Genomic DNA, 14,858 nt, shown 5'->3' with positions numbered 1-14,858 from the left:
TGAGCGAGGCCAGGGATAGAACCTGCAACCTCATGGTTCCTAGTCCGGTTCTTAACCTGCTGAGCCACAACGGGAACTCCTATTTTGATAGTCTTGATAATCCCGTCTCCTAGATTAAGGCACCCTGAAAAATTAAGATAATGGCTTTGTGCTGAGTATGTTTGACGTGGCTATGAACGCTATTCCTTGTGGGTTTTATTTCATCTCCTCTTTCTCAAATGCAGTCTTGCCATCCATTTCACAGGTACCATTTTCTTTTCTGCCCCTGTGAAGAGGTACGGGACCATTCAGCACGGTCACCTGCTCCACCAATCTGCCACTCTCCAGGCGGCGCGTTCAACCTGGAAAAGAAGTTGATCGATCTCCAAGGAAACGGGTGGTGATGTGGATGCCCTGTTCCCTGGTAGCAGGTTCTCAGCCCACAGCCCAGACTGGAAGGCGGGGCTGTGCTCTCGGATGGATCTAGAGATGGAAAAGTCCTGGAGGACCCAGTGAATCATGCCCTCTGACTCTGGGCCAGGTGGGTGTCGCCACCTGTTGTGTACACATCGGCCTCGTTCTGATTTCCCATTCCTCTAGTGCACAGAAGAATAAGGGTCATAAAAAGAAAGTAATATGTCAAAGTCCAGTGGAAACAAGTTACGACAAAAGTGAAAGGGTAGCACTCAGAGATGTCCAGAAACTCACAGGTGAGGGGGCCTGTCATCCTAATGGATACTGTGGCATTTCGGCCCATGGTTCTTTGTCGTTATTAGTGACGACTGCAATTGCTTCTACTTTTTCAGGTCTGGAAGCCCAGAATGAGGTCCTTCCAGTGGGAGCTACCGCCTCCCCCATTTTCCAGACTTTCAAAGACAGAGGCGCAGTGGAGGAGAGAGATCTGAAAGCACACAGCTGAATTAGCCATCCCACTCCTGAGCGTCTGCCTGGAGAAAATCATAATTCAAAAAGACACATGCCCTCCAGCGTCCACTGAAGCATTATTCACAGCAGCCAAGACACAGAAGCAACCTAAGTGTCCACCGACAGAGGAGTGGGTAAAGGAGAGGTGCTATACGCACACAACGGAATATTACTCAGCCATAAAAAGAATGGAATAACGCCATGTGCAGCAATATGGGGGAACCTAGAGATGGTCAAACTGAAGGAAGTAAGTCTAAAACCCGGTTCTTAACTCGTATATTATCCGGTCTTCTCGTTTGCAACCCCAACTTTTTTTTTTCTTTTGGCTGTGTTCACAGCCTGTGAAGTTTTCCACGTCGGGGGCTCAAACCTGTGCCACAGCAGGAGCCCAGGCTGCTGCAGTGACAACGCCGGATCCTTAACCCACCGCACCTAGGGAACTCCAACCTCAGTTTTTAAACCACAGTAGGTCCCCGTTGTTCGTGGATTCTGTATTTGTGAATTTGCACAAAATGATGTCTTGCAGCCCCCGGGTCATCACTCACCACTTCCCCGGGCCTTCCCGTCTCAGACACACATGCACAGAGGGACAGACACCCGGGACGGACAGACACCCGGGAGGAGTCAGGCGTGACCAGGATTGGTTCTGCCTCCTTTTCCGGAGGCTTCCTGGACTGCAAACAGATAGCCTTTTCCCAGTGTGTTTAGAGCCATGCTTCCCACATTTCTGTGCTGCTGGCGATTTTGCTATTTAAAATAGTTTCCACCTAGGAGTTCCCGTCATGGCGCAGTGGTTAACGAATCCGACGAGGAACCATGAGGTTGCGGGTTCGGTCCCTGCCCTTGCTCAGTGGGTTAAGGATCTGGCGTTGCCGTGAGCTGTGGTGTAGGTTGCAGACGCGGCTCGGATCCCGCGTTGCTGTGGCTCTGGCGTAGGCCGGTGGCTACAGCTCTAATTCGACCCCTAGCCTGGGAACCTCCATATGCCGTGGGAGCAGCTCAAGAAATGGCAAAAAAGACAAAAAAAAAAAAATCGTTTCGTCGTAGAGCACCAAGGTGCTGCCTGGCCGTCCTAAGTGCAAGAGGGCAGTGACGTGGAGGAAATACGGGTGTCGGGGAAGTTTTGTCAGGGAAGACTTGTAGTGCTGTCAACTGTGAGTTTCGTGACTCGAGCACGTACATTAAACAGAGTGTCTTTCGACAGAAACACACATAAAACAAGTCGATGGCAGAGCGACCATCCCAGACGCTGAGCCCTGTGCTGTCCCCGGGGCCATGGCTCAGCGTTCGCTCCTGCAGTGTTCCTGGTGACCTTGCAGAACACAACTGCGCTGAGATCCATTAGCTCAGGGACCCTCCCTCTGCGGGGCTGGGAGTCCTGTAAGGGTGCGTCAAGCCCCCTGGGACCCAGTGACCAGTGAAGGGACGCTGTCGTGAAAGCGACCGCGAGGACGTTCTGAATCACTCCAGGTGGGTCGGGACAAGCCCACGAGGTGATTTTCAGCGGCGGCATTAAACCCACACCCTGTTCCCACCCTTCCACTAATAAAAAGTTCAAGCTTCATGAGAATTATATGCCAAAGTCCAGTGGAAATGAATCATTGGAGGTGAAACACTCAAAAAACATCCCATACAAGGTAAGAAGATGGATTTACTGCCTAGGAGGCGCCTGAGTGTGTCTTACTGTATTTTGCTATTATTTTGCAAAGGCTTTGCGCCTCCTGTTTGCAGTTTGAGAGCTCAGAGCAGGTTCAGGTCCGCTGAAGTCATCAGGCATCACCGAGAAATCTTGATTTGCTGATTTGCTTGGTGGTTGGCTGGAGTCTGGCCTTGAGACAAACCACAGTTAATTCTCACAAAGAAATAAAAGCTGCAGAATCATGTTTCTAGAGTGATAAGAAAGCGTAGATGTGGATTCACTTCCTCTTGTTATTTGTGCAGATGAAGAAATGGAGGTGAGTGGAGGGGGAGCTGAGGTCTGGACCCCACGCCGTCCGTTCAAGGCTCTTAGGAGCCACCCTCTCCCTAGAGTAGGCGGAGAGAATCCTGTCTTCTTAGAAGAAAGGAAAGCTGGGGTTTCCCCACTAGGTTGGACACTAGGCCACCAGGCTGTGCCCTGTCCGTCTTCTCCGCTCTGCCTAGTGCTGCTCGGCCCTTAAGGTACTCGTGTCCAGCTAATGCCCAGGTGGTCAAAAGCGCATCGTTAATGTGGCCAGCCCCCTTCTGTGTGTGTGTGTGTGTGTGTGTGTGTGTCTTTTTAGGGTCATACCCACGGCATATGGATGTTCCCAGGCTAGGGGTCGAATCGGAGCTTCAGCCACCAGCCTACACCCCAGCCCCAGCAACGCGGGATCCTCAACCCACTGGGTGAGGCCAGGGATCGAACCCATCCCCTCATGGGCACCCTCTTAACTGATACCACAAAGGGAACTCCCCGGCCAGCCCCCTTCTGAATGTAGATGGTTAGCTCAAAATGAGACCAAAACTAGGTGCATCACTGCAAATCCCTCCAAGCTGGACAAATCTTCGGAAGCTTGATCCTCCAAATCCTGGGCAGCCTCTTCCTCTGTGGCCCTTGACGTAATTAAAGTAGGTCCATTTCCTGCGTGTGCGGAGTGCCAGGCCCTGTTCTGAGGACTCCACACGCTCCGCCACTTCATGCTGGAGAATTTCTGTCAGAGGTGCTGTCGCCCTGCCCGTCCTGAAGCTGAGGGTACCAAAGACAGAACCGTGCTCGTCGTGTTGGTGGATCTGATACCCAGGGAACACGGGTGGACCTAGATGAAAATTCCAGCTCTGCCAGCTGCTTCCCATCCAGCGACCTAAGCTCTTGGACTCATATTTTGCCCAGTTCTGAAAAGGGGCTGAAAAGACCCACACAGTGAGCACGTTTTCTGGTGCATGGGTCTCACTGGAAAGATGGAACCCGGCCTTACGATTCCTTAGGGGTGAATCAAAGGGCCACATAAGTCGTCCTGTGTGTCATGAGGGAACTGGGTGGAGGTGCGGGGCGAGTGGAGACGGAAAGGTGCCTTGCTATGGCTGGATCTACGCGTGTTCGCAAAAGAAGCCGCCCAGCTTTCTAGAGGGATCTAGAGCTGAGCAGAGCAGGAAGCCCTCAGCCGTAAAATCAGCTCTTCTGGGAGCTGCACCTCTTCTTGAGGAGGTGTTTGCTCTCCTCCTCCTTGGATGGACCGCGCTCCGTGAATTCCTGGGATAGTTTCGCTGTCAAAGCCCGCGATCGGGTACATCCACAGCCGGCTCTCTGGGCTCTGTGTGAGCTCACTCCCACTGGCTGGAATGCTTGCTGGGACTTCGGACAAAGGCCATTTTGTGGCAACTCCCTCTGTCCACTGCCCAGAGCTGGCTCTGCTGGAATTCACTAATTGCTCTGGAACAAAAGGATGCCTATGTGCCTCTCGAGTCCAAGGCCGGGCATGGATTCTTTATGGCGTTGGTATCAAAACTGCCAGTGTTTCCTCTGGACTGTCTGCTCCCAGAGGCAGGACGCAGCGGGGCCTCCTGTGCGCCCGGGAACCTGCTTGTGAGGCTGTGGGATGGGGGGGGGGGGGGGCGGACAGCAGGCTCCGGTTACCTAGCAGCCTGGGGGAAGCGCCTTCCACTGGCCAGGAGGGTCCCTTTTGTCTGTTTGGGCATCTGTCCCCGGGGAACTGACTCTCCTGGTCCAGCCCCAGCGTGGGGAACATTCAGCACCTCGAAAAGGTGTTAAATCCGCCCAAAGGAGGGGTGTTGGCCTAAGAAGAAACAGGGTCCTACCCAGAGAGGCTTCTAAAAAGGCGACGGGTAAAGGACACACCGGGCAGGTGGACCAAACATCTGGATGAGTGTTTCTTGAAATAATAAACGCATGAAAAAAATAAGACTGGGGACCCGTTAGCCAATCAGGATGGAGGGCAGTTTTTGAAGATGGGTGGGGGGCAAGCCAGAAGCACAGGACGTTCCAGTGGAAGGCTGCCGTGCAGAGGAAATCCAGAATCTGCAGACAGAAACACAGGCTCAGGCAGGAGACCCCTGGGCTGACTTCAGGCCGATAGTGGCAAGCTGCCTTGGGAAGACCAGCTGGGTGAAGCAACCCCCTTTCCCAACTCTGACTTCAAGAAGCAACACCTTTTTTGGAGTTCCCTGGTCGCCTAGCGGTTAAAGGATCCAGCGCTGTCACTCTTGTGGTGCAGGTTTGACCCCTGGCCTAGGAACTTCTTTATGCTGCTGGTACAGCCAAAAAAAAACCAACCTCAAAGTCCAGATAAAAAAAATCCCTCATTTCAAATGTACAGTGAAAAACTAATCCTAACTCTAAAATTGCTAGAGAAAATAAAGAAGCCTTAAATACATGGAGATATATGTTATTAAAAAAAAAAAAAAGCAGCAATGACTTTTGCCCACTGACTCAGAGAGTGATAGTGAGTACTTGGGGCTCAGAAGGAAGGACGTGTCGCCAGAGGCCCCTGAGGGATGACACCTGCCCACACCCAGAAAACCCTTGCTCACAGTCCCCGAGGGCGAGGCACCCAGAGGAAACCACATGCACAGGCACAGAGGGAGCCCCAGCGCGCGAGGAAGCACAGAACCACTGGCCCTTCCAGAAAAACAACCCTCTAAAAGAGAACCACCAGGCTTAACAAGGGGGAACCCCCCCAAAATAGTGAAAGCAGAAAAAATACTTTAAAATGCAGATACCAGTGATCTTATGGTGGGCTAATTGCGGGAGCATTGCAAAATAGTAATGACTGATGCTCAGAAAGTACAAGAAGGAATTTTATAGATTCAAAATAGGATAATTAAAAAACCTTCAATCTATGAAATGAATCACTAAATATGAAAAATAAAGCCACGCGTCAAATGGTCAAAGCAAGAAATTCTCCCAGATATAAAAAATTTAGATTAAAATTAAAAAAAAAAAATTGTGGTCAGGAGTTCCCGTGGTGGCTCGGTGGTTAACGAATCTGACTAGGAACCATGAAGTTGTGGGTTTGATCCCTGGCCTTGCTCAGTGGGTTAAGGATCTGGCATTGCTGTGAGCTGCGGTATAGGTCGAAGACGCGGCTCAGATCCTGCGTTGCTGTGGCTGTGCTGTAGGCCAGTGGCTGCAGCTCCGATTGGACCCCTAGCCTGGGAACCTCCATATGCCACGGGAGTGGCCCTAGAAAAGGCAAAAAAAAAAAAAAAAGACCGAAAAAGAAAAAGTTGTGGTCAAATATACAATAACATAAATGTTTCCATCCTTACCATTTAAAAATGTACAGTTCTGGCAATTCCTGTCGTGGCTCAGCGCTTAACGAAGCCAACTAGGATCTATTAGGATGAGGGTTCAATCCCTGGCCTCGCTCAGTGGGTTAAGGACCTGGTGTTGCCATGAGCTGTGGTGTAGGTTGCAGATGCGGCTCAACTCTGGCATTGCTGTGGCTGTGGTATAGGCCGGCGGCTGCAGCCCCAATTCAACCTCTAGCCTGGGAACCTCCATATGCCGCCTGCATGACCCTAAGACAAAATAAAATAAAACGAATAAAAATGTACAGCTCAGTGGCATTAATACAGTCATATTGTTGTGTAACCATCATCACCTCCCATCCCAGGAACTCTTTACAAAACTGAAACTGTTCCTATTAAACACTGACTCCCCATCCCCCCTCACCCAGGCCCTGGAAACCATCCTTCTACTTTCTGTCTCTATAAATTTGACTGCCCTCAATGCCTCCTATAAGTGGCGTCATGCAGTATTTGTCCTTTTGTGACTGGTTATTTCATTTAGCATGATGCCCTCGAGGTGGTAGCAGGTGTTAGAATTTCCCTCCTACCTGCGACTGAGAATATTCCACTGCACGCGGGTACCACTTTGGCTTATCCATTCATCTATTGATGGACACTGGGTTGCTTCCACCTTTTGGCTGCTGTGAATAATGCTGCTACATCCTGGGTTTTTATATCCTGGAACAAACAGGTGGAAGAATGAGACAAAAGATAAGAGATCTGGAGACTAAAAGCTCTAAACAGCAAGTTTTTAAAAAGTTTAAGAAGTAGGAGAAAATTGAAATAAACTAATAACCATAGAAAAATGGAAAACGCAGTCAAAAATCTTACCCTTGAAAGGATACAAGGCCCAGATCCTTTTTTTGGACAAGTTCTGCCAAAAATATATATGAACTCTCCCAGAGCCTAGAAAGAGGCATAAAACCTCCCAATTCATTCTGTGAGCTTAATTCTGAAATCAGACAATGATAGAAGAACATAAAGAGCCTGCAGAAGATGACAGATTACATACCTGTGTGTATCTTTTGCTTCTCCCACCTCCCAAGCCAAGACTGCCCTAAAATAATATTATCGGAGGACCAAAGGCATAAGGCTTCTAAGGGCTGAGAAGGCCAGCCAGGCAGCACCAGCGGACAGAAGATTTAGCAAGTCCCTGCAGGATGGAAAACAGGTGGGAGAGAGGGTCTGACTTGGTAAAGAGGAAGAAGCGACATCCTACTGTGCTGTAGGCCGGGCCTGCTGAGGGAAAACAAGCTGTTTCATTCCATAAAACCCCTGGACGGCTCTGGACCCGGGAGCATCACTTAATGCGGGAAGTCGGAGGCAAGCTGGGGGCGGAATTGGGAAACGGGGCCGCAGTCTCCGTCCAAAGCTTGCGGTCTTCGAGGTCTGCCCTGTTACCGAAGAGAAGGCTGCAGGTTTTTGTTCTGGGCAGATTAAGCAGCTGAAGCTCTGGTGTTGGACATTTCAGGGACAAGGTAGGGGGGGCGGGGGGAGGGTGTGAGAGAGGGATACAAATGGCTTTGAAATGCAAATCTGCATCCGCTGCCCCCATCCCTCCCCGCCTTCCTGCTCTGCTCACGGACTGCCCCCATTAGATGATCTTGTTTCTTTTAAATTGATGCTCCAATTTTCTTATTATTTCTCTCCTGTGTTCCATCATGGGGTCATTTAATTTTTACATTGTGGACGACTTTCTCGACTACAGCCCCCAGACTTCCTGTTACATCTGTCTTACTATAATGCTTTTCATTTCCAAGAGCCTTTTAGCGTGACCTGATTTGCGTTTTATCCTGAGAATGATACTCTTGAATGACTGCAGTGCCGTCTCCCCTCAATTTGGAGACATTAAATTACACAGCATTTTAAGCTTTCTTCTCTTCCCTGCATGGTTTCTTTCCTCTTTTCCTGTTCATTACCGAACAAATGCCTGGCGATCCTTGGTGCCCCTGTGTGTTTCAGAGTGAGGTACCAAATGAAACCTTGGCAGCTCTAAATATGTGAGCTAGGTTTGTCAACTGGTGGCCTGCACATATGGCACTTCCAGATTTCACCAGGGTCAGAGCATCTGCCGTCTGGTCCAGAATCTTCCAACGGTGTGACTTTGGCAACTTGCTGAAACTCCTTGGGCTTCACTTTGGTTTCCTTGTTTGTAAAGAGACCAGATCGACCCGTATACTTGTTGAATTCTCTAGATTTCTAATCGTCTTTGCAGAACAAGATGAGAGGTCAAGGATGGACTTTTTCCAGAAAGAAAAAAAAAAAAAGTGCAAGCGTATATCCTTTTCACTTCCTGTGGAACAAAACATTGATACCAGAATAAGACACAAATAAAAATAAAGTCATTTGACAGCCTTTCTTGTTCCAAGCCTGCTCTTCCTTCCTCGGAGTGAGTAGCCATCAAAGTGGCATTTAGGGTGATCTGTGTAAGTGTGTGATCGTGGAACAGAATTCCCGAGTGCAAATACACCAACTGCCGTCTTTCGCAAGGTCCTGAAGCGACTGTCTTGGGCTGGCCTGAGCCCCTTCTCGTGGACTTTCGAGGCTGAGGCATTGCCCCCCAACATCCTGCTCATTCACTCCTGGCTAATACTTAACCCCCAAACGTGTTCTTAAATATTGGGGTTATTTTTAGTCAAACAGACAATTGATGTGAACAGCAAAGATTGGGAGTTCCCACTGTGGTGCAATGGGTGAAGTATCTGACTGCAGTGGCCTGGGTCCCCGAGGAGGCAAGGGTTCGATCCCCAGCCTGGTGCAGTGAGTTGAAGGATCCAGTGTTGCTGCAGCTGTGGTGTATAGGTTGCCGCTGTGGCTCACATTCAGTCCCTGGCCCTGCATCTTCCATATGCTGGGGCGTGGCCATTAAAAAATTGTTATTAAACCCTCATAGCAAAATGCTATTGGAAAAGCGCCTCTGGAAGAGATGGATGGGAAATTTTCACTAATTTTAATTAGTGCATATCATGCTAAACTGAGCCTAATAATTTCAGTACCAATTCTGTGCCAAGGTCTCGTTTTTGGAGCTGTTGGTGTTGAGAAACCGAGTTTATACAGATTAGATGGGACTGGCAGGAACATTCTTTTTGAAAAGTTTATTTTACTGAAGTGTGGTTGATTTGCAATGTTGCGTTCGTTTCTGCTGTATAGCAAAGTGAGTCCGTTACACACACACCTATTCTTTTGAATTTTTTTAACCTTATTTTTGTTAAGGTGTGGTTGATTTATAATGTTGTTTAACTGTACAGTAAAGTGACCCAGATACGCACACACACACACACACACACACACACACACACACACACACAAATTCTTTTTCTCTTACCACCTTCCATCACGTTTTATCCCAAGAGATGGGATATAGTTCCCTGTACTGTACAGTAGGATCTCCGTGCTTATCCATCCTAAATATAAATCTTTGCATCTCCTCCGTCCCTCTCCCTCGCACCCCTTCCCCCTTGGCAACAAGTCTGCTCTCCACGTCTGTGAGTCTGTTTCTGTTCCGTAGATAGGTTCACCTGTGCCATATTTCAGAAGTGATATCGTATGGTGTTTGTCTTTCTCTTTCGAACTTGTGGAAGAGGTGTTCGTCTATCAGGACTCCTCAGTTGCAGATAGAACACCTTCTGAGTTCTCTGTCAAAGATACCAAGATCAGCTATCCCCAGAAATCACTTGATGGACAGCTGTTTAGGTCTTCCTTCCATTCTGTGGGAAACCACTTGATTGGCAGCAGAATTCACTACCTAATTGTCAGTAATACACTTTCTGAGCCCACGACCAAGTCTTCGAAGCATCTCTTTGGCACCTGGGATGTTTTACACCCTGGGGGCAACACCTTCCTCCGAGTCGGAAGGGTGATGGTGGCAGGGACAGGAGCCAGTAGAAGTCCCTGACCCTGCTCCCCTCTGGGCAGATCAGTGCCCAGAGATGAAATGAGTGTGTCCTGAAATGGAGGATCAGAAGAGGATGCCCTGAAACCCAGGAGGGCCCGCCTGCCCCTCGGTGAGTGTCCCAGGTCCTCCAGGGGGTCAGCACAACTGTCCAGTGGTCTCCACTGGGCTGCATCTCGGATGGTGCCTAAGACCCAGGAGGGACCCTTCCTGCTGCTCCGTGCTTCCTGCCAGCAACCTGGGGAGTCAGGGCGGACTCACCTTGCCTGCCTCCTTCCTTGCCTGCATCCTTGGCTGTCCCTTCCCAGGCTCAATTAGAGGCTCCAGGGAAACTCTGCACTGCTGGATAAATTAAACTTCCAGGGCGTGTGTGGCAGGAATCAGGTTTCCACGATTATTCCTAAACCGTGTGCTTGAAATGCATATGACCTCTAGGGATGTGGAACCAGGGGAAGAAAAATTAGCCCCGGGACTCCCTATAAACCCTGATCTGAATTAGGCTGAGAGGAGAGAGAAGAACAAAAAAAAAATCTTATTCCCAGTCTAGTTATTTAAAAATAGTTGTCACCTTTCCCTTGTCATTTTCTTTAAGAACTGATGAACTCAGCCAAGTGGCTGAGTTGTAGCCACATATAATTAAGTCCTCTCCTGCCGTGGCTGGGCTGTAAGATAATACAATGCTGCCCTTCCCGCCAGGAGGAAATAGCTGCCTGGGGCTGTGAAGGTTCCCAAACCTCCCAGCCCCCTCCTCACTCCACAGGAACAGCAGGATTGTGCTGAGAGGAAGGGAAATGTCATTTCCTATACCTGTACCTGTATCTATATAGCAAGAGTGTATTGCGTCTGACTATCTATCATCTGTCTATCGATTGAGAATGTATAGGTGCCTATATTCTCAGCAGATACGTGAAAGCAGGCTCCAGGGATTTAGATGAAAGTATTTTGAGGCATGATGAAATTTGCTTTTTTTTTTTTAAATGGAAGAAAGACTTAACCTCAGGCTCTTCCTGAGGGAGTCCTCAGGGCAGTGCTGGAGGGATCCTGTGTAGCGGGGTCTGATCAATCTGAGGGCAGACGGGGCTGCCCAGGCAGGCTGAGTTCAGAGCCGGTAAGCCCCTCCTGCTCGGCTGAGCCAGAAGGGCCGTGTGCAGACCAGGACTAGGGAGACAGAGCCCATGAGATGAAACCATTCGAGTCAGTTCTCTGGGTCCCCCAAGCCCCTGGGGTGATGCTGGGCAAGATGATCAAACTCGTTGGCCTCTTCGGAGCTTCCGGGATGTCACTTTCGGGGATTCTACTGACTTCAGTGACCTGAGCCCTCTCTCCAAAGACAGTATGTGGCAGGTAAATGGGGAACGAGAGAGAAAGTTTTCTCCTGAAAGCTTACAACAAATTTAAGCTGAATATAAATAAGAAATATAACTATGAAAACCTCACAAGCAAAATATTGGCAACTTGTTTCCAAGACGGGTTAAATACACAAATATCCAAATATCCATCGCAGAGGGCAAATGTGTGCCTTCCTCCCCTGTAGAAGTCTCCGCCTTTTTTTTTTTTTTTTTTTTTTTGGCTTTTTGGCTTTTTAGGGCTGCACCTGCGGCATATGGAAGTTCCCAGGCTAGGGGTCGAATTGGAGCTGTAGCCGCCGGCCTGTGCCACAGCCACAGCAACACCAGATCCTTAACCCAATGAATTAGAGACTGGGGATCGAATCTGTGGCCTCTTGGATGTCAGTCAGATTCATTCATTGCTGAACGACTACAGCAACTTCAGCCCCGCATTTTTTCATAGAGATTCAAGTAGGGGCTATCTGATCCTTGCGCAAATGCGCGTCAGGTCTTCCTTTGTAATGACCGTTGCCTGGATTTCCAGGTCCCGCCCTAGACTTCGTGAATCAGATCCTCCCGCTCCAAGACCCTGAAGTCAGCATTTTCAACGCTCTCTGGGACATCCTGCTGTGTCCCGCTTTTCACTGGGGAATGTTCTAGTGGAGCAACAAAGTCCCTGTATTTTGACTCTGGTGAGCTAATTATTGGCCTAGGAGGAGCACTTGGGATTTTTATGAGCATTCCAGAGAAGCAGGGGGTGGGCGTGGAGAGCTGCTGGGATTCTCTTTGTTTGCTGGAGTCTGTAAAGTCCCGGCCTTCCGTCTTCACTCAGGAGGGGTGTAGTTTGGTCTCTCTCTCATCCACACCCTACTGGACCGGTTACCCCCTTTCTGCACCAAGATATCTGCCCCGCGCTCCTGTCTCTTTCTGGGCCCAGGTGGGCTGGGCTAGGTCAGAAGTCCCCTTGTCATCTAAACCTGGAGCAAGCCCAGTCAACACCCTTCCGTTTCCACTGATCACTAGAAAGAACAGGCTTTCCAAAGACTCAGAAAGCACCCCCAAGACCAGGACGCCACGGTCCTGGTCTGTGTGATTTCCTGGCTCATGGTTTCCCCACTCTTTCTATATTGCTCTCCTTGTGTATAGCCTTTGGGAGGAGGGAACACCCAAGACAAAAAGGATCTAGCTGCTTCTTCCATCTCAGGCGTGCATACTCGTCTACCTCCTTCCAGCTTTTCTTTTTTTTAATTTTTAAAAACTTTTCTCCCAGTTTTATTGGTAAGAATTGACACATAGCCCTGTGTAAGTTTAAGGTGTACGGCATGGTGGCTTGACTTAGCAAACACCCATCATCTCATACAGATACCCAATAAAAGCACACGACGTATAAATAGTAGTAAAACACACAGTACTCTGGATTTCACTTCCACGGAGCCAAGTGATTTTTGCAAAACACATTTATTGATTTTTTGCTACCCTCTTATATCGCTGGCTAGCCTTGCAATTGATGAACAAGAAGAGTTTCAACGTGAATGTTGGTTGATATTTTCATTTATGTTAATGAGTAAGACACACGGGAAGATGCAAGTTGAAATTTCCCTTAATGATAGGAATAACTTCTTTGCTGAATCAGATGTTTGTTTTCAACACTGGAAGAAGGGAGCTTCGGTTTTTTGTTTGTCTGTTTGTTCGTCACAAGGTAATAGCTACAGACACAAGACACTTTTTAAGTTTAATCTGCATGACGGCATTTTCTCGAGGACTTTCTTGAGTCTGGACAATCAAGAAAACAATAAATTAAGTCTGGATTTTTAGCTTTTAATGATTTCCATGGTTTGAAGTCTCCCATCACAGTCAGTTCAAATTTACCAATGTGACCTTGCTGAATGAAAATGGGAAGAGATACGCTCATTGTGTAGTATTTCCACCAGAAAGGTGCAACAGATGAAAATAAACCCAGGAGGATGAAAAAAGAGTAAAATGTTGTCAAAGAATTAGAAAGCGATGCTTTGAGTATTACCACTGTTTCATCTAATTTATTTAATTACACATTGATATATTTAATTTTCCATAATGACTGCTAAACAATTGGCTTGCAGAATTCCTGCAAATTTGACAGCGGGCTCCTGGGAGCCAGTGTAAACCAGCTCCAGCAAACGGCTGCCTGTCACCTGTCTAATCCATTGCCTTTCACGCCTAAGGCTGAAAGACATTCAGTGATTGCGTGGGTGATCCGGGCCCTGTAAATCAGAGGTTTTAATGGACTCCATGTGACATGGCCTTTCTCTTTTGACAAAAGTTTACCAACCTCCTGATGGTCGTGGAGTTCAGAAGCTAATTTTTCTGAACTAGTGAAGGCTTATCTGGATGAAATAACGTGTATCATTGCTAAAAACCAGCCTACTCAGACCTGTTAGTCTCTCTCCACTTGTTAGCAGCCACTTAAAAATAATACAGTCTGCAGAATCTTAGCGAGAATGTCACAAAACAGCCTCAGCTCCTAAAAAGTCAGACTTTTAAAGCTAGCCTCGATGGAGCCCTGTTTTTTCCTGTATAGCATGAGGTATAACCCACAATCCAACATTGACCGTTGTATGATGCTTAACCATTTGAAACCATAGGTCTTGGGTCCTTGTCTCTTTTAGATGGTCAGATCCCTACAGCCCTTCGAATGAGTCATCCTTGTTGATGATTCAAGGATGATTAATCGATGATGTCGGACTGCCAATAAATACCAAGACCTTCTAAATAGACCTTTAAGATTAAATTTCAGAGGAGCCCCAGATCATATAAGACTTTGGGTCACAGAGAGCAATGAATCATCTGGCCATCTCCGCTGCTGGGGTGTTTGCTGATTGATACTCCATCAGATAACTCCAAGCTGGACCGCTTTTCCCTGGAGGTTTACTTCTTTCAGGGGGAGAGAGCAGCAGTCCAGTTGCCAAGCCCTATGGAAGTAGATGCCATTGCACTTGGCTGGGCTAAATGTTCTTAGCTCTTCTGGGAATACTCATAGGCAATCATGTGAAACTCTACCTGTTTTCTGGGAAGGATTTCAACAGAGCATCTGATTAATTCTCTTCCTTTCAGACCAGCGAAGCATCCGTATCTTCATTTTATGGAGAGATACAGCTGACCTGGGGTGATTCGCCCAATATCACATCACCAGTAAGTGCCAGGGAGGAAAGCTGGTTCCTCTTTCTCCAAACACTCATTCATTCATTCAACAAACACGCCCTAGGACTACACCATAGGCCAAGCTCCATGGTTGGTGCTGGGAATGAAAAGGAGACTATACAAGAAGGAATATAGCTATTTGGTGTAGGGGAAAGACCATGGGCTTTGGGGTCAAAGAGACTTGGGTTGGACCCTAACCCTATAATCTCCTGGCTCATGTGACTTGGTCAAGTGACTTAACCTGCAAGTCCCTATAAAAGGGGACTCATATCATCAACCTTCTGGGGTTA

General features: G+C 48.2%; 1 protein-coding gene across 2 annotated transcripts in view; it reads left to right on the top strand.

The window, feature by feature from the left end:
* TEKT3 (tektin 3) overlaps positions 1–14,858 on the top strand; it is an 82,750-nt gene that overhangs the window by 25,466 nt on the left and 42,426 nt on the right. Inside the window, exons 8-9 of one of the 2 annotated variants that reach the window (XM_084986255.1) lie at positions 245–520; positions 786–1,150. In XM_084986255.1, coding sequence (XP_084842381.1) covers positions 1,133–1,150 — 18 coding nt within the window. In that variant the 5' untranslated portion in view covers positions 245–520; positions 786–1,132. Of the gene's footprint in view, positions 1–244; positions 690–785; positions 1,151–14,858 lie in introns of both variants that reach the window. The other variant, XM_084986254.1, reaches the window with a different exon arrangement.

Source organism: Sus scrofa, chromosome 12, assembly GCF_054392235.1.
Source record: "Sus scrofa isolate SSC_HxYL_T2T_F1_AM1 chromosome 12, Sscrofa_HxYL_maternal_Yorkshire_Landrace_v2.0, whole genome shotgun sequence".
In the NCBI taxonomy this organism is placed as follows: domain Eukaryota; kingdom Metazoa; phylum Chordata; class Mammalia; order Artiodactyla; family Suidae; genus Sus; species Sus scrofa.
This window is presented reverse-complemented; position numbering and strand designations above follow the sequence as displayed.